Source organism: Pan paniscus, chromosome 13 (genome assembly GCF_029289425.2).
Source record: "Pan paniscus chromosome 13, NHGRI_mPanPan1-v2.0_pri, whole genome shotgun sequence".
Taxonomy (NCBI): domain Eukaryota; kingdom Metazoa; phylum Chordata; class Mammalia; order Primates; family Hominidae; genus Pan; species Pan paniscus.
The window spans coordinates 143,640,310-143,663,855 of NC_073262.2; the positions used below are offsets into that span (position 1 = coordinate 143,640,310).

Here is a 23,546-nt window from a genome sequence, read left to right on the forward strand (position 1 = left end):
CCCGCAGCAGAACCACAATAAGGGGCACCCCAGGGGCACAGCACAGACGGGCTGGCCTGTGGGGAGCCCTTGCCGGTGCAGCAAGTGAGTTTTCCTGGGACCTCTGCTTGGCCAGCTGCCCTTTATTCTCGGCGGCCTGTGTAGAGAAATTGAGTGGAGAAGTGGGGCTGCAGGGTCTAGCAGGAAACTTCCCCACACTTCCCTGAGGAACCTGTGATGACCCAGTCACAAAACAGTCTTTGGGGATCTTATTTCTGTAATGAAGAAGAGGAATTATATGTGGAGCAAGAGCCAAAGACCTGGAGCCGCTGGCCCAGGAGGGGCTGTCTCCATTCTCCGACCCGCTGTGTCTGAATGGCGGCTTGCCCACACCTGTTTGCAAAGTGAAGCCCTCACCCAAGAGAACGACACGCTTCTATATTTGATGAAGTTTTGCCTAAAATTCTAATAAATACTCCCTTGCTGTGTCCAGTAATGAGGGGTACAGGAGGGAGAGGCAGGGCCCCCACCCTTGCAGACCTTATAATCCAGTAAGGGCAGATTCATAAACAGCCAACCGGCCTCCAGCCGAGCAAAACAAGCAGGGCCTCAAGGGAGGGAGGAAGGGGAGCACTGATTTTTAAAATTGTTTAGAATATAGAAAGCCATTCAATGAAAAATCCCCCACTCCTGCCCCTCCCCTTCACTAGGCCACTCAGGGAACAGTTGTCCTTTCTCTTTGATTCCTCTGTAATATGCCCATGCAATTCTGACCCAGAGAGCACAGACCCCACAGGGCATGGTTCCCAACAGGACGCCCTCTCTCAGACACCATCCACAAGTCCGGGGGTCTCCAGGCCACCCACACTTCTGACCACCTGACTACAAGTGTGGGGGTTCCCATGATTCTCTCAGGTTCAGCCATTCACTAGAATGACTCACAGAACTCAGGAAAGCCTCTTGTTACTCTTAGAGATTCATTATCAAACATGGAATTCAAGACCAGCCAGAAGAGGAGACAAGGTGTGGGCACGTCACAGACAGGGGCTGCTGCACCCTCCCCGTGGAACCAGCCCAGCACCCTCCTGCACCCCAGTGTGCTCAGCAGCCAGGAGGCTCCACTGCATTTTGGTGTCCAGAGTTTTATTGGGGTTTCACTGTGTAACGTGATCGGTGGAGTGATCGGTTATGTGATTGAAGCCCACTTCTCTGACTGCTGGGAGGTTGGGCTGACATCCCGTGGCTCAAAGCCCCAACCCTCTACTAATGGGTCTTTCAGCAGACAGTCCCCATCCTGAAATTCAGTAGGAGCCCACCCTGAGTCACCTCATTAGCATAAACTCAGGTGTGGTCCCAGGGGCCCGCCAGGAATAATGCAGACGCTCCACACTTTTGAGAAACCCCCAGGGTTTAGAAGCTTCCTCCAAGGACCCAGGACAAAGACCTGATACATCTTCTGTTATGCAACACCCTCCAAAGATTGCTTGCAAACAGAAATATACAGCGTTACCTCCCCAACGCTGCATTTTTAATACAAAAGGAATGAAAAGTCCATGCCGGCTCCTGGGCTTTCCTCTTCTCACTTATCAAAGCATCTCGGTGGCCTTTCCCAGCTGTGTATCTGCAGCTTTGTTCTTCTGTTTCTGGGCTGCATGCTGAGCTGCCAGGACTGGGTCTTCCTGTGGCTGTTCTTCCTTCCACGGGCGTCTGGGTTGCCTCCAGCTTTGTTGCCGTTACAGCAATGTCACAGACATTGGTGACACTGTGCATAGGTCAGCCCACACAGGTGCACACGTGTCTCTGGGCTGCCCTCCCCCCAGATGGGCCTGGGCATAGAGAGAATATACATGTGTGGATTTGACAGGCATTGCTTCCACAGCCTGGTCCACGGAGCAGCGTGCCACCCTTGGAGCTGAGGGTGTCTCGCTTACACGCGTCTCCCACACCATCAGGGAGATGGAGCATTTTCGGGCTTTTAAGCTTTCTTCTCTGCACTGCAGCAAGTGTTGCCTAGAGGGATGGGGGTGGCTCATGAAGGCCCCCAAACTGCATGGGAAAGGGCAGGATTTTAGACAGGCAGAGGAAGGGGAGGATACCCCAGGGACGTGCCCAAGTGCAGACACAGAGGCGGGACGATGTCGGACAGAGGGCAGGCACTCAGAGGGTGAAAGGGCCCAGGGCCCAGGGCCGCCTCTGTAGGAGCTGCCCCTCCTCCCCAGTGGCAGGGATGTGCAGACAGGAACATGAGCGTGCTGTGTCCAGGGGAGCCTCTGCACTCAGCACTCTGCCACAGCCTCTCCTTAGAGGGGGGCCCCTTCCCTCCCCCGAGACTCCCCAACTTTCTCACAAGCATACCCCGTCCTGTTCAGGCCCTGTCCCTGAAAGAAACAGAGCGGAGCCTTCTGAGCGAGGAGCTCTCCAGGGCCAGGAGGACGCTGGAGCGGGTACAGCAGGAGGCACAGAGCCAGCAGGAGCAAGCGCAGGTGAGCCCCATGCAGCCAGGCCACGTGCACAGCCAAGCAGGTGCTGGCAGACCCCAGGGGGCCACCCCTCCTGCCTGGTCCCAGTGGCATGACCCTCTCCATCCCCTCCCTTCCTGAGCCTCAGTTTCCCCCAGGTGCCTCCAGGGCTCCTGGTGGGAGGGGCACTCAACGGGCAGGAAAGATCCGAGTGAACCAAAGCAGTGGGTACCAGGACTTTACCTGGCTCAGTTCTCCCTTAGCTTTGGGGCTGGCAGGGGCCAGAGAGAGGGGGCCTGGCCCAGCTGGGGGCCTCCCATGAGCCAACAGCAGCAAGTGGCTGAGCCCATATGTGCACTGGAGCTGCTCGTAGAAAAGCACAGCTGGGGACATGAGCACCAGCCTTGTGGAACTCACTCACCAGAGAGATCCTTCCAAAGGAGAAACAACCCGAGGCGGCTGGCCCTGCACCTGAGGAAACTCTCGGCAGGAAAGGACACCCACATTGAGTCCTGAGCGGAGCCAGGAGAGAAGCGTCCGCGGAGGGGCTAGGACAGCCCCCCAGCAAGCAGCCGCCCACCCTCAGCCAGTGAACAGAGGCCCTCCCATGCACAAAGGCTGCTGCAGGCTGCCAGCGGGGGTCACCTGGGACCCCTGGGTCCTCCCCTGGAGCCCAAGTCCAGGGGGCTGGACAGGCAGCAGCAAATATGGCACTGGGCAGGAGGGCTATAGGGAGGAGTGCTCTGGAGAGGAGGGCTCTGGGGAGCAGGGGAGGAGGACTCTGAGGCCTGTGCCTCCAGCTCGTGGGCAAGGCTGGACACCCACTGTTACTGCTTGCAGAACGCCAAGGCTTCAGCCCATCTGTGACGTGGCACCAGGTCCCGCATGGGAGATGAAGAGACTGGGCAGGGCTCACAGCGAGGGTGGCCAGAGCCCAGTGATAGGACATAGATGCAGGAGTTACAGCAGGATCTCCAAGGGCCCAGGCGGCCTGAGGAGGGGCTGTTTGTGTTGAGGTCGGGGCTGCTGTCCTGGGTGGCAGGGGCTGGCCCTGAACAGACACAGGTGCGAGGGTGCCCTGGGCAGGGAGGGAATGGGCTCAAGGCACCGGACGCCACTCCTCTCCTTGCCAGGAACAGGTAGGATTGAGGGCGAGGCTGATCGCCAACCCCCAGCTCTCTGCCCTCCCTGGCCACACACACCCCATTAGCTGGGCCCACACCTGCCTCCTGCCTCTGTCCTTCCAGCTCCCAGCATGTTCAGTGACGAGGCCGTTCATTCCCGTACTTGTTGGCTTATTTTAAATTCAGGCGAGCCTTTCCTCCCTGTCCCTGGCAAGGACGCAGGGTTGGACACCTACCTGACTGGCGTTGAATGTATGGTTCAGTGTGCAGTGAACAGAACACAGGCCATGGTGCCAGGCGCGGGAGGCAGCCCCCTTCTCTGCCCATTCTGAACGGGAGCCCTTCTCACTGACTGCACAGAGGCACGCGCAGGCCGCCTGCTGGGGGGCCGGGGCGTCCAGGCAGCGGGGCCTTGGGGGACGCTCGGTGACTCGGAGCCAGGATGGAGGGCTTGTGCCCCATCCCCAGGGCACTGCGCAGCAGGAGAGGGCGCTGCAATGAGGAGGCGGCTGCTGGAGTGTCGCTTCACCTCCTCCTGCCTGATGCCACAACCCGGACTCCTAGTCCCTCCAAGCAGGGCTGCCCAGAGGAGCTCCTGGCAGCCCAGGGGAGACTCGCCCCTCACTCCATGAAGCCCCACCCTGCTCTGTTCCTGCCCCTGAGGCCTGGAGGGTTCCACGGGGCCCAGGAGGACCAAGCTTGGCATCGGGCCTGTGACTGTGCCCCTCCCTCCTCCCGACCACTGGCCCAGCAGCTCTCTCGGCTCCACCCCGTGGGCAGGGACCCAGGAAAGCCCTCCTGGGGCCCTGGGAGCTGACGCCTCTGGCTCACAGAGGGGCCTTCTCTGGAGCCAGTGCTGGCTTCTGGAGCCTTCTCTTGAGCTGGCCCTGAGTCTCCCCCGGACTCGGTACCAGGCCTGCCAGCCAGCCGGCCTCCCTGGGGAGCTCGTTAAGGGTTCCTTTGCCACCTCGGCTCAGAAAATGGAAATTAAAACTGTTGAGAGGAGCGGGAGGAGAGAAATGCCGGCCAAGGAGCACCAGGCGCCAGATGACAGGACAGCGTGCGCCCCTAGGCTGAGTCACCACTGCCATCGGGCTCCCAGCCGATGCCCTGTCCCCGAGGCCCTCACAGGGGTATCCTGCAGCCAGGCCTCAGGGGCACCCATCACTGGCAGTGCTGGGGCATGCTGAGGCACAGAGCCATGGCCTAGTCACCCAAGATGGCCCTTGTCAGTCCAGAGAGACCAGAGGGGGTTGTAGAGAATGACGACAGGAGGCAGCAGCATGGCTCCTTTCCCAAAAGCAGGGGGCACAGGCTGCAGGAACCCCCACCCTAGCAGAATCCAGGTGGACAGGAGGGGCTCCAGAGATCTGGCACAGGGGCAGCCATGTGGGCACCTGTGCTCCCAGGAACACAAAGCCAGCTCTGGAGGGAGCCATCCCCCACCAGCCGCCCCCCGCCAGCCGCCTGCTGCTGCCTGGAGGCTTGGTCCGGTCCCCTGAACCCAGGGGTGCAGAGCCTGAGTAGGGCAGGGCTCGGACCCTTCATGTTGAGGACACTGAGGCCCAGGAAGCTGAGACCCCCTGAGCCCCATCTGCCCTGCTGCCGCAACCTGGGCAGGGGTGCAGTGGGGAGGGCCTTGAGAGGAAGCGGGGCGGTGTCCCGAGGGGCCTGGGGCTTGGGGTGAAGAAGGTGGTATTTGTCCATGAACAAGGGGCCATGGGCCGAGCCTGGGGCCTCCTGGCCCGAGGTTCCCTGCTGGCCACACTGCCCCAAGGCCCGAGAGGACACCTCGGGTGGTGTGTGCGACAGGGAGCCGACTCCAGCTGAGCTCAGTCCCAAATGGAGGGTAGAGCTGCCCAGTGTGTGGTGGTCCCTGTAGGGATGGGCTCTGCCCCAGGGCGCAGGCTGAGCTGAGGGGCTGCCTCCTGCTGTGTCCGTGGGCACTCACACATCACAGCTGTCAGGGGCCGTGGACGTCTCCTCATCCCAGCAGCCTGTTTGACAGTTTAGGAAACCAAGGGCCAGTTACCCCGGGGCTTACAAGATCAGCAGGACCCAGCTCCCCCTCCCAGGCCACTGCAACACCTCTCTCTCCAGGGTCCTGGCCTTACCTCACCCTCCACTGCTGGGCCCAGCTCCCTGGTGCCACCGTGGGCTCCCTTCTCCCCGCAGGCCACCATCAGTGCCACGACTGAGGAGCTGAAGGCCCTCCAGGCCCAGTTTGAGGATGCCATCACAGCCCATCAGAGGGAGACCACGGCCCTACGCGAGAGCCTCCGGGACCTAGCGGCCGAGCGGGGCGATGTGGAGAGAGAGGTGAGGGGCAGGGCTGGGGGACTCCTGGGGATGCCAGAGGACAGGAGAAAGCAGGGCAGATACCAAGAGAGGAGAGAGTGGGGGTGCCAGGAGGAAACAGAGGCTGTACCACGGAGAAGGGAAGAGTAGTCCCTGGGACTAGGAAGAGGCAAACAGCCATAGGGGCGTGGGGAAAGGGGCCCTCAACCACACACTAAGCCAAGCCCAGGCTCTCAGAGCAGATGAAATGGTGCCTGGCCCAGGCCATTGGCTAAGGGAAGCTGACACCAGTTTTCAGGGAAAAGAAGGCATCATTTCTAAGCCTCCTGAAGGGGTGAGTTTGACTTCAGGGTGAAAGTGGGCTTGGCTGAGTCAGCTGGACTTGGCTGAGTCAGGGTGCCAGCTGAGTGGGAAGGGAGCTCCCTGGAGGCTGCCGTGGGTCCCGACGAGGCTTCTGCTGCCCTGCTTGTCCTGGGAAGGTGCACAGCACACCTGCCAGCTCCCAGGGCACTGGCGGGGCACACCTGCCACTGGGAGGGCCAGCATGTGAAAGGGTGGCCAGAGCCACGCAGCCAAAGGCTCTGGGAGTCCAGCTGGCCCCCTCGTTCCACACACAGTTAAGAAAGTGGAGTCAGGAAGGGCCTGACTCTGGAGGCACTGGGGCAGCTGTCGCCTCCCAAAGCCTTCCCGAGAGACAGGCATGACCTGGGGCGAAGGGGAATTCGGACCCTTGGCCAAGAGACCCATTGAGCCATCCACTGAGGCACGGGGAGGCCCTAGACAAGCTGGGCTCTGCCCACATAGCAGGAGGCGCGGACTTCACTGGGCTGGACACTAAGGTGGGGGGAGGTTGGATTTGGGGCAGCAGGCAAGAAAATAAGTGGGTTAGTGGAGATTTCGGGGTGGGCCTGGGCCTGGCCAAGGGCCCGAGATTGATATGGAGGCCCCCAGGAGCCACATGATGGTGACGACGTGGGGTGGGGGACAGTCTTGGGCAGGGGGCAAGAGTGGCCAGGGCTAGGCTCACCTGGGCTCAGCAGGCAGGCAGATCGGAGAGGCATTTCTGAGGGGGGTTGGCAGGACGGGGGGACGCCTGTGTGTGGCAAGGGCAGGAGGGCACGCGGATCTGGGCTAGAGGAGGAGAGGGTCAGCTGGAGCCCCAGCGGGGCCCACGGGGACGGGGCGGCCTCGCACACTCCCTGGGCTGCTTGCCAAGGCTGGGGGCTGCGCAGCTGACCTGGTGCTGGAGCCAGCGGCTGGCGCACACCACGCCCCAGGGGCCGGGCCGGCCGGCAGGGGAGTGTGAGGAGAGGGGCTCAGCCCTCCCCAAGCACCCCCGGGAGGCAGGCTGAGAGAGGAAGAGAACATGAGTTAACATGACCGGCTGTTTACATTGGCCCCAAGGAGAAAGGTCTCCTTTCAACAGATTTCAAAGTCAGGCCCGGTCAGCGACCAACGGGGAAGCAAAACGAGATTGCAAAACTGGGGGCAGCGGGGGAGGGGGAGGGGAGGTGTGGAGAGGGTGGGGGTGCCTCAAGGAAGGGAGCGCAGGCCTCATGGGAAGGTCAGGCTCTCAGAGGAGCAGAGCAGAGCAGGGTGCCCAGAAAGGGAGTGGGGGCTAAAAGGTGAGGACGGTTGAGGGGGACAAGAGGAACAATCACAGAGAAAAGCAAGCAGAGCCCGTCCAGGCGCCAGGCTGGCCCAGGGTCACCATGGAAACCATAACGTTTTTCACAACCTTTAAACTGGAGGAACTTCCAGTCTCTCAGACCCTGCCTGAGGTCCACACGTGTGCACACACATGCATACACATCATCCACGCAGTGAGACCACACACACCGGTGTACACTCAACACTCAGAGTGGTGTGTGCATGCTGAATGCAGACACACAAGCCTCACGCACTCACACACACTCACGCTGGAATCACATATGGACACCACACAGTGCACACAGGCGTGCACAGAAACGTGCACCAAGCACACACACGCATGTGTGCGCACACATGCACATACGTAGTGCATGCACAGGCATACAGACATGCACACACATACATGCACACACACGTATGCACACCAAGTACAGAGTGGACACCTGCGCTGGCTCTCACACACACTCATCACACACGCACTCACACATACACTCACACACTCACACATGCACTCACACACACTCATGACACACACGCACTCACACTCATCACACACGCTCATCACACACATGTACACCCACACGTAGTGCATGCACAGGCATATAGACATGCACACACATACATGCACACACATGTATGCACACCACATACAGAGTGGACGCCTGCACTGGCTCTCACACACACACTTATCACACACACACGCACTCACACATACACTCACACACACACACGCACGCACACATACACATGACACACACACGCACACTCATCACACATGCTCATCACACATGTACACACACACGTAGTGCATGCACAGGCATACGGACGTGCACACACATGCATGCACACACACGTATGCACACCACGTACAGAGTGGACACTTGCACCGGCCCACACACACACTCATCACCCACACTCACACACATGCACACACACATACACTCACACTCACACACACGCACTCACACACACACACACACTCTCACCCTCGCCTGCTTTCCCTCCACAGCCCCTCCTCCCTGCAGAGCTCTGGAGCTGCCTCCCTGCAGGAGATTTTTAAAAGAGGCTGTTTATACAATTTCTAGCAAAGAAATAATTATTATAATCACATTAAGTGATTTGGCCGTAAAATTCCTGTAAAAGGGATGGCTGTTCTCATGAGGCAGAGGGAGCGGGTGGGGTGGGGGCGGGAGTGGGGGCAGGCCCTCCCCTGCATTTGTTTTGCTTGTTTTCATCTCCTCTGCGCTGGGAAATGAAAACAGTTTCTTTTATGATGCATGGGCCCTTTTGCTGGTCCTTGACCTTCTGGGCGGGTTTCTGCTGAGCTCAGCGGAAAATGCTCAGCACGGTCATGGCTCCCACGTGTGGGGGTGGAGGGGAGCGGAGGGGAGGCTCTGGCCCTTCCCAAAAACAGAACAACAATAACAGCGGCAGCCTCGGGAGCCAGGCCGGTCGGGGGCCTGGACAATATCCCGTGAAAACAGCCAGAAAGAGGGGTTTGCTTTTGTCAAGCCAGCGACTTGACATCGCGGAGTCTTTGTGGCTTCCATCTCTGGGCATGCCCCGCTGGCTACCTCTGCCTCTTCCTCTGGGACACACAAGAGCCAGAATGGAGCCTTCTCCAGGGTTTCTGGTCAGGCCCAGAGCTCAGACCTGGGAGGCAGGAGACTGGGCGCCAGGGCCGAGCCCCAGCAAGTCCCCACCCCCAGAGCGTAGGTGCTGGGGAGGGCCTTCCTGCCAGGCTGCAACTGTCCTCCGGACCCCACCCCTGGGTTCTCCTGGGCACTGTGAGATGCCTGGTGTCCGGAGCGGGAAACCAAGACCCTCCTCCCACTGCCCCCCCCATCGCCAGAGATCCTCCTCCCACTGCCTCCCATGCCAACGGGGGAAGGAGGGCCAAGGGAGTAGGTGAGTCCCCACTGTGGCAGAGTCACTGTGCCGGGGTCACTGGGCCAGGGTCACTGTGCCAGGGTCAGGCCCAGCCTGCCTGCTGAGGCTGCTGCCCACACTAGGACAGGCAGCGGCCTGGGCACCACACTGTCACCTAAGGAGAGGACTAGACGCCGGGGGCAGGAGGTGGGAAGGGCCCCGGGCAGTGACAGTGCAGACATGTGTGCTGAGCCACATCCCAGGTAGGCCTTGCTTACCAGTGGTCAGCGTCCTGGGGGTCCAGAGAGGCCGCAGGGTGGGGCCGGGCCCAGGGGCTCAAGGTGGGGTCTTCTGGGCTCTTAGGCTGGCCCTGCCTCAGCCCGTGGAAGCCACCCTGCAGCCTCCGCAGCACTAGGGATTGGTGGCTCCATGGGGTGAGCAAAGCACATGGGGACCAAGTTGGGCAGGGCACCTGTGCCTGCCACACCATGTCAGAGGCCACAGGCCCCTGTGGCTATCCCTGGAGCAGCGGTCCCCAGCGGGCCTCTAGAGCTGAATGGTCCTCCCCAGGCTGAGAGGCTGCGGGCACAGCTGACCGTGGCCCAGGAGGGACTGGCCGCACTGCGCCAGGAGCTGCAGGGCGTCGAGGAGAGCCGGGAGGGGCTGCACAGGGAGGCCCAGGAGGCCCGCCGGGCGCTGAGTGACGAGGCCCGCGAGAAGGACGTACTGTTGCTTTTCAACAGCGAGCTGCGGGCCACCATCTGCAGGGCCGAACAGGAGAAGGCCAGGTATGGCGGCCACCCAGGAGCAGCTGGGGGTGCCCTGCAGCCTGCTGCCCACCCAGGCCGTAGGGAGGACGGGGCAAGGGGGCTAGGCAGGGGCGTCCTGTTGACTTGGGCCCCACTGATGGTGGGGTAGACATGCCAAGCAGGCCTCCCGCTGCCCAGTCCAAGAGGTCTGCAATGCTGGCCAGTGCGAGGGATGGCTGAGGACACGGACACACCTGTCCCTGCCCACAGGGAGTTCCCATCCAGCAGGCAAGATAGGTCACAGGTGTCCTCCAGGAGGTGGTGCAGAGCTGGGGAGCAGAGGGAGGCCAAGGGCCTGGCTGGGGCTCTAGAAAGGCCTCTGTGGGGCAGCTGGGCTGGACGGCACAGCCCTCACAGCAGGTGGCAGAGGTACCAGGCTAGGCTGGACGTTGAGCGTCCGGGAGTGTGACAGAGAGGGGGAGACAGGGAGGGATGAGGTGAGGAGGGGCTGAAGAGGTGGATAGTGGACAGGGGCCATGCGGCCGGCACTGGGACCTGGGTGGACATATGTCTGTAAGGTGACAGGGAACCCTGCAGAGGCTGAGTTTGAGGACACTGTGCAGAGTCAAGACTGGGGCCAGTGCCTCACTAGGGGAGGCAGAGACCTGCTGGGCAGCTGTGCTGGCCCCACCAGGAGGTGAGGGGGCCCCAGCCTGTGGCACCCTCGTCAGTTTTAAGCGGTCCAAGGAGGAGAAGGAGCAGAAGCTGCTCATCCTGGAGGAGGCCCAGGCGGCGTTGCAGCAGGAGGCCAGTGCACTGCGGGCCCACCTGTGGGAGCTGGAGCAGGCGCGGGGGGACGCCCGTCAGGAGCTCCGGGAACTCCACAGACAGGTAGGGCGGCAGGGAGGGGTCAACATCCATCCAGGCACCCTCCCGCCTGGTGGGTCCCAGCTCCTCCCAGGGGAGCCCCCAGCCCTGGCCTTGCTGCCGCCTTTGAACCGCTCTGTCCCCAGACTTTGGGCCATGCCCTGCTCAGGCTCACAGGGTCCCTGGTTGGGTCTGTCCCCATGGGGCACAGATGACAAGCCTGGAGAGGGCAAAACCAGGAATGCTTTAGCGAGGAGGAAGGGAACCATGCACAGCAGCACACGGAAGTATCCTACATGCAACACCTTCCGGTGGCGCTCGGGAACTCAGGCAGGCTAGAGGGGAGGCTTGGCCTCTGCAGGGCAGGGTGCTGGCAAGCCGGGTCCCCCCAAGGCCTGGCTCCCTCCTATCATGGCGGCCTCGGGGCAGTTGGCTCCAGTGCACCCCAGCCACTGCCCACACTCCCTAATCAGTGCCCATCCCGCCCCACCTGAGCCTCCTCCTTGTCCCAGGTCCTCCAAGGAGGTTCCAAGGAGGTCCCAGGTAGGTGTCTACAGAGTGGCTGAGGGTGACAACTCCCAGGGCAAGGTCCTTTGGGGCCCCTTAGCCCAAGCCTCCCTAAGTGTGGCCAGCTGCTCTCAAGGGACGTGTGAGCGGAGGCAGGAGGCAGGGAGGCTGCCTGGGTTCCAGCACAGAGACCAGTGACCCTGTCCGTGCGGCCCCACGCTCCCAGGTGAGGACACTGAAGGCCGAGAACCAGAGGAGGAGCGGAGAGGCCCATGAGCTGCAGGCGCAGTGCTCGCAGGAGGTGCTGGAGCTGCGGAGGCAGGCAGCCGAGGCAGAGGCCAAGCACGAGGGTGCCCGGAAAGAGGTGGGACGGCTGCCTGTGCTCAGAAGGGAAGGAGCTGGGCGTCGGGGAGCAGAGGGAGGAGGCCCACCCCACTTCCTCACTGTCTCCCACGGGCGCACCCCAACATCCCTCCTACAGGTCCTGGGATTGCAGAGGAAGTTGGCAGAGGTGGAGGCCGCAGGGGAGGCCCATGGACAGCGGCTCCAGGAGCACCTCCGTGAGAGCCGGGGGGCTGAGCAGACCCTCCGAGCAGAGCTGCACAGTGTCACCAGGAAGCTGCAGGAAGCCAGTGGTGTGGCTGATGCTCTCCAGGCTCGCCTGGACCAGGCCTGTCACCGAATCCACAGCCTGGAGCAGGAGCTGGCCCAGGCTGAGGGTGCAAGGCAGGATGCGGAGGCCCAGCTGGGCCGGCTGTGCTCCACACTCCGCCGTGGCCTGGGGCTCCAGAGACAGAGCCCGTGGGCCTCCCCGGAGCAGCCTGGTTCCCCTACCAAAGGTCAGAGTCCTCAGTGGAGGCAGGCGGGCCCCTCTCCCGGCTCAGGCCCTGGCCTGGCACCTCTCTTTCAGGCCTCACAGCTCGCACAGTGAGGGACTCGGACGGGCAATTGTAGGAGCCTGTGGCCGTCTCCCCAACCTCCCATGGCTGGGGCAGCAGAGAGGAAAGGGGAAGGGCGTGTATCTGTCACTGTGTTCCTGTCCACGACCCCTCCGCTGTCACCTCCCGCAGGCTCCGACAGCTCCCAGGCTCTCCCTGGGCAACAGGGTACCAGCCCCCCAGCCAGGCCCCACTCGCCCCTCCGATGGCCCTCGCCCACACCCGGAGGCCGCAGCTCAGAGCTCATGGATGTGGCCACCGTGCAGGACGTCCTGCAGGACTTTGTGCAGAAGCTCCGGGAAGCCCAGCGGGAGCGGGTAATGGGGGCTGGGTTCCTCCCGCCCACGGCGGCACCCCCTGGGGGTCTCTGGGAAGAACACCTGCTGTCCATCCATCCGCGCGTCCCTGGGTCTGAGGGTCAGCGTCCAGGCCGTCCTGTTTGTTGTGATAAACACCAGCACCACCATGGCCCCCAAGCCCAAGTGCCTTGGGTGGCTGGAGGCCGCCCCCTTCCTTATACCAGGCTGAAAAGCCCCTGGAGCCAGGCCCTGCCGTGACACCCACCAGGGCCCAGGGTAGGGCATTCTGCAACTCATGCCACCCCTGAAGAGCTGCCGGGGCTGGGCAACTGCAGGACAGAGCCAGCAAGCTCCCCTCAATGCTCCCAAAGACCCCTCCGGTGGGGCCAAGCTCCCCAGTGGCTGCTCCTGGCTTCAGGGCTCCCACAGAACCACCCGTGAGCGGCCCCCTCCCACCTCGCTGGGTGACTCCAGTGGGCAGGACTGTGGGAAAGACAGAGGCAGCCCCTGAGCCCTGGCCGGGGTCCTCTGTGCACACTCCTTCCCTTCGGGCCCACCCTCCCACCGCTGCCAGCCCCGGGGGGCAGGGTCCCGTCTGCACTCAGCCCCAAGTCCCGCCAGGGGCAGCCCCTACCGGTCCCCCTGACCACAGGCTGTGGGCCGCCACCTGCCAGCTCTCCCACACCACACCTGTGCTTGAAACCTGGACCCTTTAGGCCGAGTCTCACTGGGCGCCTCCACCTCCCCAGGCCTGCAGGTCAGCACAGCTTCCCAGTGTGACCACCTTCCCTGCACCTTCCCCACACCTTCCCCGAGCCCACGGCCCACGCCACCCACTGCCCTGCCCTGCACACCCGCAGGCCAGACCGTGAGCGGCCCCAGCTGGCCCCGACCCTCTAGCAGACAACTTGGCCCTCCATCCGCCCGCTGGACTGCCCCCGCTGACCTCAGTCCTTCTGCCCAGGATGACTCCCGCATCCAGATGGCGACGCTGAGCAGCCGGCTGAGCGAGGCAGAGTGCAGGTGTGCCCGGGCCCAGAGCCGCGTGGGGCAGCTGCAGAAAGCCCTGGCTGAGGCGGAAGAAGGTGACCTCCCTTGCCCTGCCCCGCCCACCCTGGGAGTGGCTGTGAGAGTGGCACCACCATGTCCCTACTGCTGCCAGCTATAAGCTTTCAGTCCCTGGGGCAGCTCGGTGGGAAGGGAGCCTGGGGGCAACACCCAAACCACCAGGCCTGGCGAGGCTGGGTCAGCGCTTGGCATCGGAGTTCTCAGCAGCGACTTCCCCAGCACAGAGGAGTGACGTCCACAGGCCCATCAGGGCCCTCCCGATCCGGCCCCCAGCATCCTCTGCCCCCCTGCCCCACCCTGGCCTCCTGCAGTTCCCACTGGGGGCCTTTGCCCTGGCTGTGCCCTCTGCCTGGCACCCTCTCCCCCAGACAGCCACACGGCTCTCCCCGGGCAGGCCCTGCCCCTCGTCACCCCCTCAGAGAGGCCCCTTCCTTGTGCCCCCGACTGCCTCACACTCACGAGTTTCTCTGCTTATTGCCCCTCAATTAAAGGAAAGAGGCAGGAGGGAAGGATGGGTGGGAAGCCGGGACCCTGGGGCAGCCCCAGGACCCTTGAGCTGCAAGGATGGACCCCCACCTCCACGTGGGAGCCAGTCACTCAAGTCCACAGAGCCCTGCATTGCCTGCCTGTGACCTGGGAGGGGCATGGGGGCCCCTCAAGCCACCCTGCTTGCCCCACAGGCCAGCGCCGGGTGGAGGGCGCGCTGAGCAGCGCCCGGGCAGCACGTGCCCTGCAGAAGGAGGCGCTCCGCAGGCTGGAGTTGGAGCACCTGGCGAGCGTGCGTGCGGCAGGCCAGGAGAAGCGGCGGCTGCAGGTGGGGCAGGCGGCAGGGTGGGTCCCAGGTGGGGCACAAGAACAAGGCCTCTCGGTCACCCTCACACCCTGCAGGGAGGCCACAGGGCCGGGAGGTGGGAGAGAGGGGTCTGCAAGGGCTTCTGTGGGTGTTCAGGGCTGGAGCCAGCCCGGTGGGGCCCTGGGGCAGAGGTGCAGGCTGGGCTGTGGCAGGCGGCTTTGGGGTCGTCGGGACTGGGGTCGTCCTTAGCAGAGCTGTCCTTACGGTGGTTCTAGCCCTTGTTTTACAGATTGGGGAAACTGAGGACTTGGCCCTGGGGGCACAGCGAGTGGGGGGCAAAGCCCCAAGTCTAGGCCCTTTCTTCTTGCTGAGGCCACAGTGACAGGCATGGGGCGGCCCTGGCCCAGCCTTGGGGCTCTTTATATGGTCACACTGTCCTGCTCCAAGACCACTTTTCATTCCATGTGGCTCAGACACAGAAGGGGCCTCTCAGGAAGGGCTGAAGTCAGTGTCCCTACATGCCAGGCTTTGTGCTGGGGAGGTGCCCGCTGGGTCTGAGGTTTTCAGGTGAGGAGCCTGGGCCTGGAAATGGAACGGCCAGGCAGTGGTGGATGGAGGCCTGGCCCAGGCCTTGGTCCTCAGCACTGGTGGGGAGCCCCAGGCCCAGCCCAGCCCCACAGGTCCAAGCAGCCCCCGGGGTGTCCTGAGATCCTCTTGTCAGGACTGGGCCAGGGGACAACTGTTCCGCTCCAGAGAGCTCCCTTGCAGGCCCCAGGGGCCAGAGAACAGCGTGCCTGGCTGAGGCTCCCCAGGGCAACTGCCCCCAGGCGTCCCTCAACCCATTCTGGAAAGAGGGGGCCAGCACAGTGCAGAGAAGACAGGGCAGAGAGACCGGGGAGCCACTCCTCTGCAAGTGTCCCTCCAATGAGGGAGGCCTGGGTGAGCCATCAGGAGGGACGGCCTTGCAGGTTGGCAGAAAGGCCCCAAGGGCAGCCGGCCAGGCCTGTGCTGTTCCACGCGGGGCTCAGCCCCGGAGCCTGGTGGCCCTCAGAGGCCACCAGAGGGCTGTCAGCACTCAGACTAGCAGGCAGGCTCTGAGTCCCCAGTAGGCCCTGAGCCTCTGAGGAGGTGGCTTCTGCAGGAGAGAGGGGAGGGGGCAGAGAGCAGAGGCCAGGCTGCAGAGAGAGCAAGGTCCTCATTAGCCAGCAGTTTGGAAATTTCTGTTTTGGAAAGACCCTTCTGGTGACAGCTGCTGGGGCAGTAAGACTAGAGACGCCTGTGGAAAGACCCAGGCGGCCTGGCCAGGGATGGGGTCAGGACTTGTGAGATGCCCAGGAGATGGGGGCACCTGAGAAGTCAGGGGACCTGGAGCGGGCTGAGCTGGGCCAAGTTTCATTTTATATGTATAGTCACATGTATGTCTCCCACATGCATGCAGAAATAACATGCTCTGCTCACAGGTTACACATTTTGAAATAGACCTTCTATTTTATTTTATTTTTTGAGACGGAGTCTCATTCTGTCACCCAGGCTGGAGTGCAGTGGCACCATCTTGGCTCACAGCAACCTCCGCCTCCCAGGTTCAAGTGATTCTCCTGCCTCAGCTTCCCAAGTAGTCGGGATTACAGGCACCCGCCAATACACCTAATTTTTTTGTATTTTTAGTAGAGACAGGTTTCACACCATGTTGGCCAGGCTGGTCTTGAACTCCTGACCTTAAATGATCTGCCTGCCTCGGCTTCCCAAAGTGCTGGGATTACAGGTGTGAGCCACCGTGCCCAGTTCTGAAATACACCTTTTAAATCAACCTTTACAAATGCATTATTCAAATAGGCCACATTTGATCCAGTTCCTGAATTTATCAAAACTAAGGATGATGTGTTGAATTTTCCCACTACAATTCTTTTTGTCAATGTCTCCTTTTATTTCCAAGGGTATTTGACTTCTAGATTTCTTGACTCTTCGAATTTGAAGTTTCTCGGTTAACTTTTCCTGAGTGGCCTGCATGTCCTGTGACTGCTGTTTGTCTTCCTCTTGGCCTCTGCTTTTTTGGTGTTTGTGGTTTCAGCCTTCATTTCATCAGCCTGGCTCTGGTTTCAATCTCACCTTAGAGTCTCTGCCTCTTCTGGGGGAATTTGTCCCATGTAGAAGTTTTGTGGTAACCCATGCTCTGTTTTTCCTTAGGTTGTTCATAGGACACTTTCTCCTTTCTGTGTGTCTTTCCTGCCTGTCCTGTCTTGCGTGGCAGGGATGATTTATTCATCCTCTTTTCCCTTAGCATTTGCATCCAGGGCATCTTATGGCTGGGCCAGGACAGCGCCCTGCCCCCTCCAGGGGCCGAGGGTCTTGTCCCTTCCCTTCCCAGCTGCACTGCTTCCACCTGCGCCCTAGGAGCTAAGACTTTTGTTCCTTAGAATTTCCTGCTCTGGAAATCCCCTCTTCCAAACCTGCTCCCCAGGGGGGCTCTGGGCTCTCCTGCCTGTAGGTTGAACTTCTCTTGGTGTCTGTGGACCCCAGGGCTCTCTACCCACAGCAGTCCACACCTGGTGCACTACTTTTTGCAACAAATTACTGATGACTTAACCCCACTTTTGAGCCCCCAGTCCCATAGGTGAGAAGCTTGGCATGGTGTGACTGGCGTCTCCCCTCTGGGTCTCACAGTCATGGGGTAGGCTGGGCCACCCGAGGCCATGGGGAAGAGTCCTCCTCTGGGCTCATCCAGGTGCTTCTGGGGGCATCTGGGCTCATCCCAGCATGGCGAGTCCAGCTCTTTGCGTTGTCGGGCTGAGCCTCATTTCTGGGCGGTCGGCCAAGGGCTCCCCACTCCTAGCCAGGGGCTTCCTTGGCTGTGCCACAGTGTGGCAGCAGCGCCTGCACCCCACGCCCCCCATCTCCACGTGCCTCACACCTCATGGCTCCCTTCTGCCGACACCCGAGGGTGTGCGTGAGTGGGTGAGACCCACCTGGGTGGTCACCCTTTGCTTAACTCAGAGTCAACTCTTCACATCCACAAAGTCCCCTCGCCATGAATCCAATGTAATCACAGGATAACGTCAGGGCCAGAGCTCACAGGGCCCTCTGAGGGCTCTGCCTGCCACATGGGTCCGAGCAACGTGTTACCAGCTTTGGTGAATCCATGCCGCTGGTTTGATGGGTGGGGCCGCTCATGGCATCTCTCCTGGAGGGGCCTGGTTTTCATTCGATTCCAGGCTCCTTGTTTGCCTCTGACCTTGAGTTCAGATGGGTTCAAGAAATGTGCGGATTCTCTGGGTTCTTTGTGTTTTTCTTGTCAGTGCTTTTTCCAGAGTGGCAGCCAGAGGCCTCCTTGTTTTTGAAATTCAAAAATGTCACCAAAATGTGGGCATGTCGGCCCCTTTCATTATTTTTACCTACCCCGGCAAACCCTCCCTACTTGCAGAATCAAATCTACCTTCTGGTTATAGAGGTTCCTTCCACGGTAAAAAAACATCTCTTCTCCTTCTCCCTCTTCTCTGTTCTTTTGTCCTGGAATTCTCAGCATCCCAATACTGATCCCCTGGACCTGTCCTCCTGGCTTCAGTCTTGAATTTCTCCTTGTCATCTCGGTTTTCCCCAAGGTCCCAGGAGAATTTCAGGTCGTACTCCCACTCAGCTAATCTCAGGATCTGCCGCATCTCATCTGCTGCTCCTGTCCCCACGGTGGCCTCGTTCGGCCTGAGTTTTCATTTTGGATTGTCCACCTCAAGACCCCTGCCCTGTCCTCACCTTGAGAACACTAGTTACCATCTTCTGGTGTGTGTCAGTAGCTCACTTCTCTGTTTAATTAGAGACTCTCAGATCTGATTCCTCAGATCGACTTTATTTTCTCAAACCCCAGTGGATACTAGTTTTGTGATTTTTTTTCCTTTGCATGTCTTTAAAGAAAGGAGTTCTGGCCTCGTTTGAAGTTGGGAGTGGAGAGGAACACATCAGGGACTTTATGTGTCCCCATCCAAATATTTCAGGCTCAAAAGAAAGGCAGAGAGAAGGGTTCCAAGATCCCGCAGCCACAGGGAGCCATGGGGAATGTGGGGAGCCAGCAGTGGAGTTCTGGCCCTCCCGGAGCTGTTCTGTTCCTGAAGTGGGCGGGGTGGGAGCAGCGCTCTCCGGTGCACGGTCACGGTGCGGTCCTTCACCTCCCCAGCTGCTTGCCTCACAGGGATGGAGGGCTCCCCGGGTCCCCCAGCCACAGCAACCCTCTTCCCTGAGGTCCTGGTAGTACAGAGTTGCCTCCCCAACACCCCTGCAGCTCCCTCCAGCCCTCGCCCTTCTGAGTCAGGGTATGGGGGCATGGGGGTCCAACTTTGGGTCTCCACACATGAGTGCAGAGGACATCTCTGACATTGATCAGACCTTTGTCTGTATGCATTTTTCTGCTTGGTCTAGAATTTGCTCAACTTTTTTAGTGAAATGTGCTAAAATCTATCATTATGGTGTCAATGTTTTCTTACAATTCTGGCAATTACTATTTCACCCATTTTTAGGCCAAGTTGGTTTCATCTGCCCTCGGGAGTCCTCCAAGTCCCTGGTCTCCAGCTCTGAGGAAAGTTTTTCCCAACTTTTTGTAATCTATTAGTCATTGTGATAGGTTTCTGGATTCAGACACACCTAAGTCACCAGAGGCCCCCGCTTTTGACACACAGCAAACCCAGGCAGAGAGCTCAGGGTTGAAATTTTCTAGCCAGCCAGGAGGCTGGGAACATAGCCATGCTCCCTGCTGCCCCATGCCCCTTGCTGAGCAGGGGGGTGCTAGGGTCCAGTAGGGCAGGCCTGGTGCCTCTCCTGGCTCTGCCAAGCTCCCGGCACAGTCTAGAGCCAGCTCTGCCTTTGACACAACTTCTTTTGCTTTCATGGGTTGGTTTTTCCCCTGTTTCACATAAGCCGATGTGTTTGTCAAGAGAAAGTTAATTAAAAACATATTTTTCTAATTAAATGGTAGGCTGTGCTATGCAAACAGTAAGATTCTTGTTTGAGAGCAAATCCCTCCCCGTTTCCAAGGCTACCCTGGGAATTCAATAGAACAGCCGTGCAGGACCAGCCCGTGGTGTCAGGACACGCACGGAACGCAGCAGCAGTGCCCAAGTAGCTGGCCAGGTCTCTGAGCAGGCGGGAGGCCTGGCACTCACTCAGCATCACCCACAGCCTCATGCCCGCTCAGAAAGGCCCCCCATGCCACCCTTGGACTGGCGCCCAGTCACAGCCTCCGTGGCTCAGGGAAGCTCACGGCGTTCTTGGACTCTTGCCCAGGCTTCCTTCCCCCGCTGTGCCCACGTGCCACACCCACCCCCCCAGCTCCCCACATCCCCAGTGCCAGCCTTGCAGGTCACCCGCCTGTGGGGGCTCAACTCAGCGTCAGTCACAGGTTCTAAAAGTTTCCAGGGTCCACATATGCCCACAGCTAGCAGAGCAGCTTAGGGCCGGCATGGCCCACAAGGTGGACACTGAGCCACAGTCAGACTTGATTACTTTCAGTGTTTTGTCAAGAATTTTTGCATCTGTAATTCCTTTATGGTGACATAGTTTTCAGATTTATTTGTGTTAAGAAAATTGTATTATTTTATAAAATGAGTTGGTGGGCTTTCCACTTTTTCCATCACCTGGAACACTCAAAATAACTTTTCTTGAGAGGTTCATTGAACTCCCCTGTACATATTCCGCAGCTGTCATCATAAAGAATACACTTTAATTCCCTTTCCAATCTCTTTTCCGTCAAGGGTCTGCTTTCGTTTTCCATTTCTTCTCGGGTCAGTTTTGCCCTGTGGGAGTGTAACTCATCTTACACATTCAATACATTGCCAAAGACCTGCACATACGTCTGCTTAGCATCATCTTCGTTATATACATGGTCTTGTCAGCAGTTACACCTGCTTTATATGCGTAGTTGTACCTTATTTACATGTGGAGTTATATCTGTTTCTGTCCTTCGTGTTGGAGATTTGTTTCTTTCCCTTAATCTGATTTGCCAACGGTTCATGTTTTATTCCTCTTTTCAAAGAATCAATGTATCTCTTCTTTTATTTTTGTTTAGTTTATTGATTTCAGCTTTTATTTCTAGGAACACTCTATTTTTATTTTTAGTTTACTTTTTTTTTTTTTTTGAGGGTCTTGCTCTGTCACCCAGGCTAGAGTGCAGTGGCATGATTTCGGCTCACTGCAGTCTCTACCTCCTGGGCTCAAGCGATCCTCCCACTTCAGCCTCTTGAGTAGCTGGGACTACAGGCACATGCCACTACACCTGGCTAACTTTTGTATTTTTTTTCTTTCCTTTTCTTTTCTTTTTTTTTTTTGTAGAGATGGTGTTAAACCGTGTTGCCTAGGCTAGTCTCAAACTCCTGAGCTCAAGTGATCCACCCACCTCAGCCTCCCAAAGTGCTGGGATTACAGGCATGAGCCACCACATCCAGCCAACACCCTCTTTTTGTTGTAATTTTTCTTATTTCTTGAAAGGAATAAGTAATTTGTTTATGCTTGGGCTTTCTCTTTAATAGTAAGAGCATTTAATGTGATCCCATTTTCCCTAATTGTGGTTTGGTACGTGTCCCATCAGTTTTTGATGTGAGTTCTTTTCCTTTTTACCAGTTTTCTAGAAGTTTCCATTTTTATTTCTTCTTAAATTTGGGGGTTATTTGAAAGCATGAGTGCATGTTTGTGCCACTTTTTGTTGCTTACGTCATCTTCCTGGAGAGGCTGTGGCTTTGGGCAGGGATGACAGTTTTCTTTTGATCAGCGTCTGGGTGCATCTTTGTTTATGCTCCTGCTTTGTCAGTTGTTTATTGGTCGTTTGCTTTTTTGGTTTGGTTTTGTCTATTTGTTTGTGATGTGTTTAGAGAATACTGGACAAACTGATTACAAAGTTTACAGGAAAGAATAGATGTTTGAGATTTTCCAAGAAAATTTTGAAAGTGAATAGTACAATAGGCTATAATGCTAGTATGGTCAAAGCAGGAGAGGCTGGTAGAATAGATGCAGAGGCAGCAGGGCAGGCCAGAGTCCAGAGGAGGCCCTGCCACCATGAACTGGCACCAGACCCTGCCCTCTGTCTGGCCCCAGAGTCCCACTGTGTGGAGTGAAGGGCTCCGATCCCCTTGTATCTGAGGACTGTCCAGAGCTAACTCTGTCCTGTGACTGGTCTGAGGGCAGGATGGGGCAGCTCGCCAGTGCAGGGAGACCAGGGGATACCTGCCAGTGGGCAATCGAATTGGCCTATTGTCGCCCAGTGGATAAATGGGTATGAGGCTGAGGACCCGAATTCCAGAACCCAAAGGATGGATTTGGCGAGTGTTTGTGACCTGTCCTGTCCTTCTCTGTGCAGCCGGCAGGACGCTTAACGAGGCCTTTGTCCCTTCTGCTCCTGTTCAAATATTTCCCAGCCTTCACTCCCAGCCTTCCATGCAAGCCCTTCATTTGTAACAGCTTCCCTGGGGGCATCTCAGAATCCAGCATCCGACCAGCCTGCTTTTTTTTTTTTTTTTTTTGAGACAGAGTTTTGCTCTCGTTGCCCAGGCTGGAGTGCAGTGGCGCGGTCTTGGTTCATTGCAACCTCTGCCTCCCAGGTTCAAGTGATTCTCCTGCCTCAGCTTCCCAAGTAGCTGAGATTACAGGCGCCCACGACCACACCCGGCTAATTTTTTGTATTTTTAGTAGGAATGGGGCTTCATCGTGTTGTCCAGGCTGGTCTCGAACTCCTGACCTCAGAAAATCTGCCCATCTCAGCCTCCCAAAGTGCTGGGATTACAGGAATGAGCCACAGCGCCTGGCCCCAGCCTTCTTTTGGTCTCAACGAGACCCCTGTGAGACTGCATCATACCCATGCCCCAGATGGGGAGACTGACACTGGAGCCACACATGCTGGCTCCAAGCCCAGGCTCATCCCTGCTCAGGCTCTGGGGTAGGAGCCTCAGGAGCCCAGGCTCATCCCTGCTCAGGCTCTGGGGTAGGAGCCTCTGGAGCCCAGGCTCTCCCCTGCTCAGTCTCTGGGGTAGGAGCCTCTGGAGCCCAGGCTCATCCCTGCTCAGGCTCTGGGGTAGGAGCCTCAGGAGCCCAGGCTCATCCCTGCTGAGGCTCTGGGGTAGGAGCCTCTGGATCCCAGGCTCTCCCCTGCTCAGTCTCTGGGATAGGAGCCTCTGGAGCCCAGGCTCATCCCTGCTCAGGCTCTGGGGTAGGAGCCTCAGGAGCCCAGGCTCATCCCTGCTCAGGCTCTGGGGTAGGAGCCTCTGGAGCCCAGGCTCTCCCCTGCTCAGTCTCTGGGGTAGGAGCCTCTGGAGCCCAGGCTTATCCCTGCTCAGGCTCTGGGGTAGGAGCCTCTGGAGCCCAGGCTCATCCCTGTTCAGGCTCTGGGGTAGGAGCCTCAGGAGCCCAGGCTCATCCCTGCTCAGGCTCTGAGGTAGGAGCCTCTGGAGCCCAGGCTCTCCCCTGCTCAGTCTCTGGGGTAGGAGCCTCTGGAGCCCAAGCTCATCCCTGCTCAGGCTCTGGGGTAGGAGCCTCTGGAGCCCAGGCTCATCCCTGAGCACTCAGCTCTGGGGTAGGAGCCTCAGGAGCCCAGGCTCATCCCTGCTCAGTCTCTGGGGTAGGAGCCTCTGGAGCCCAGGCTCATCCCTGCTCAGTCTCTGGGATAGGAGCCTCTAGAGCCCAGGCTCATCCCTGCTCAGGCTCTGGGGTAGGAGCCTCTGGAGCCCAGGCTCATCCCTGCTCATTCTCTGGGGTAGGAGCCTCTGGAGCCCAGGCTCATCCCTGTTCAGGCTCTGGGGTAAGAGCCCCTGGAGCCCAGGCTCATCCCTGCTCAGTCTCTGGGGTAGGAGCCTCTGGAGCCCAGGCTCATCCCTGCTCAGTCTCTGGGATAGGAGCCTCTAGAGCCCAGGCTCATCCCTGCTCAGGCTCTGGGGTAGGAGCCTCTGGAGCCCAGGCTCATCCCTGCTCAGTCTCTGGGGT

The 23,546-nt window shown here is 59.1% G+C and overlaps 1 protein-coding gene across 1 annotated transcript in view; it reads left to right on the forward strand.

Moving 5' to 3' along the window:
- CROCC2 (ciliary rootlet coiled-coil, rootletin family member 2) overlaps positions 1-23,546 on the forward strand; it is an 83,932-nt gene that overhangs the window by 45,367 nt on the left and 15,019 nt on the right. Inside the window, exons 19-27 of the mRNA XM_024928027.4 lie at positions 2,349-2,462; positions 5,738-5,881; positions 9,950-10,167; positions 10,860-11,019; positions 11,729-11,866; positions 11,984-12,341; positions 12,573-12,757; positions 13,704-13,824; positions 14,488-14,621. Coding sequence (XP_024783795.3) covers positions 2,349-2,462; positions 5,738-5,881; positions 9,950-10,167; positions 10,860-11,019; positions 11,729-11,866; positions 11,984-12,341; positions 12,573-12,757; positions 13,704-13,824; positions 14,488-14,621 — 1,572 coding nt within the window. The remainder of the gene's footprint in view (positions 1-2,348; positions 2,463-5,737; positions 5,882-9,949; positions 10,168-10,859; positions 11,020-11,728; positions 11,867-11,983; positions 12,342-12,572; positions 12,758-13,703; positions 13,825-14,487; positions 14,622-23,546) is intronic.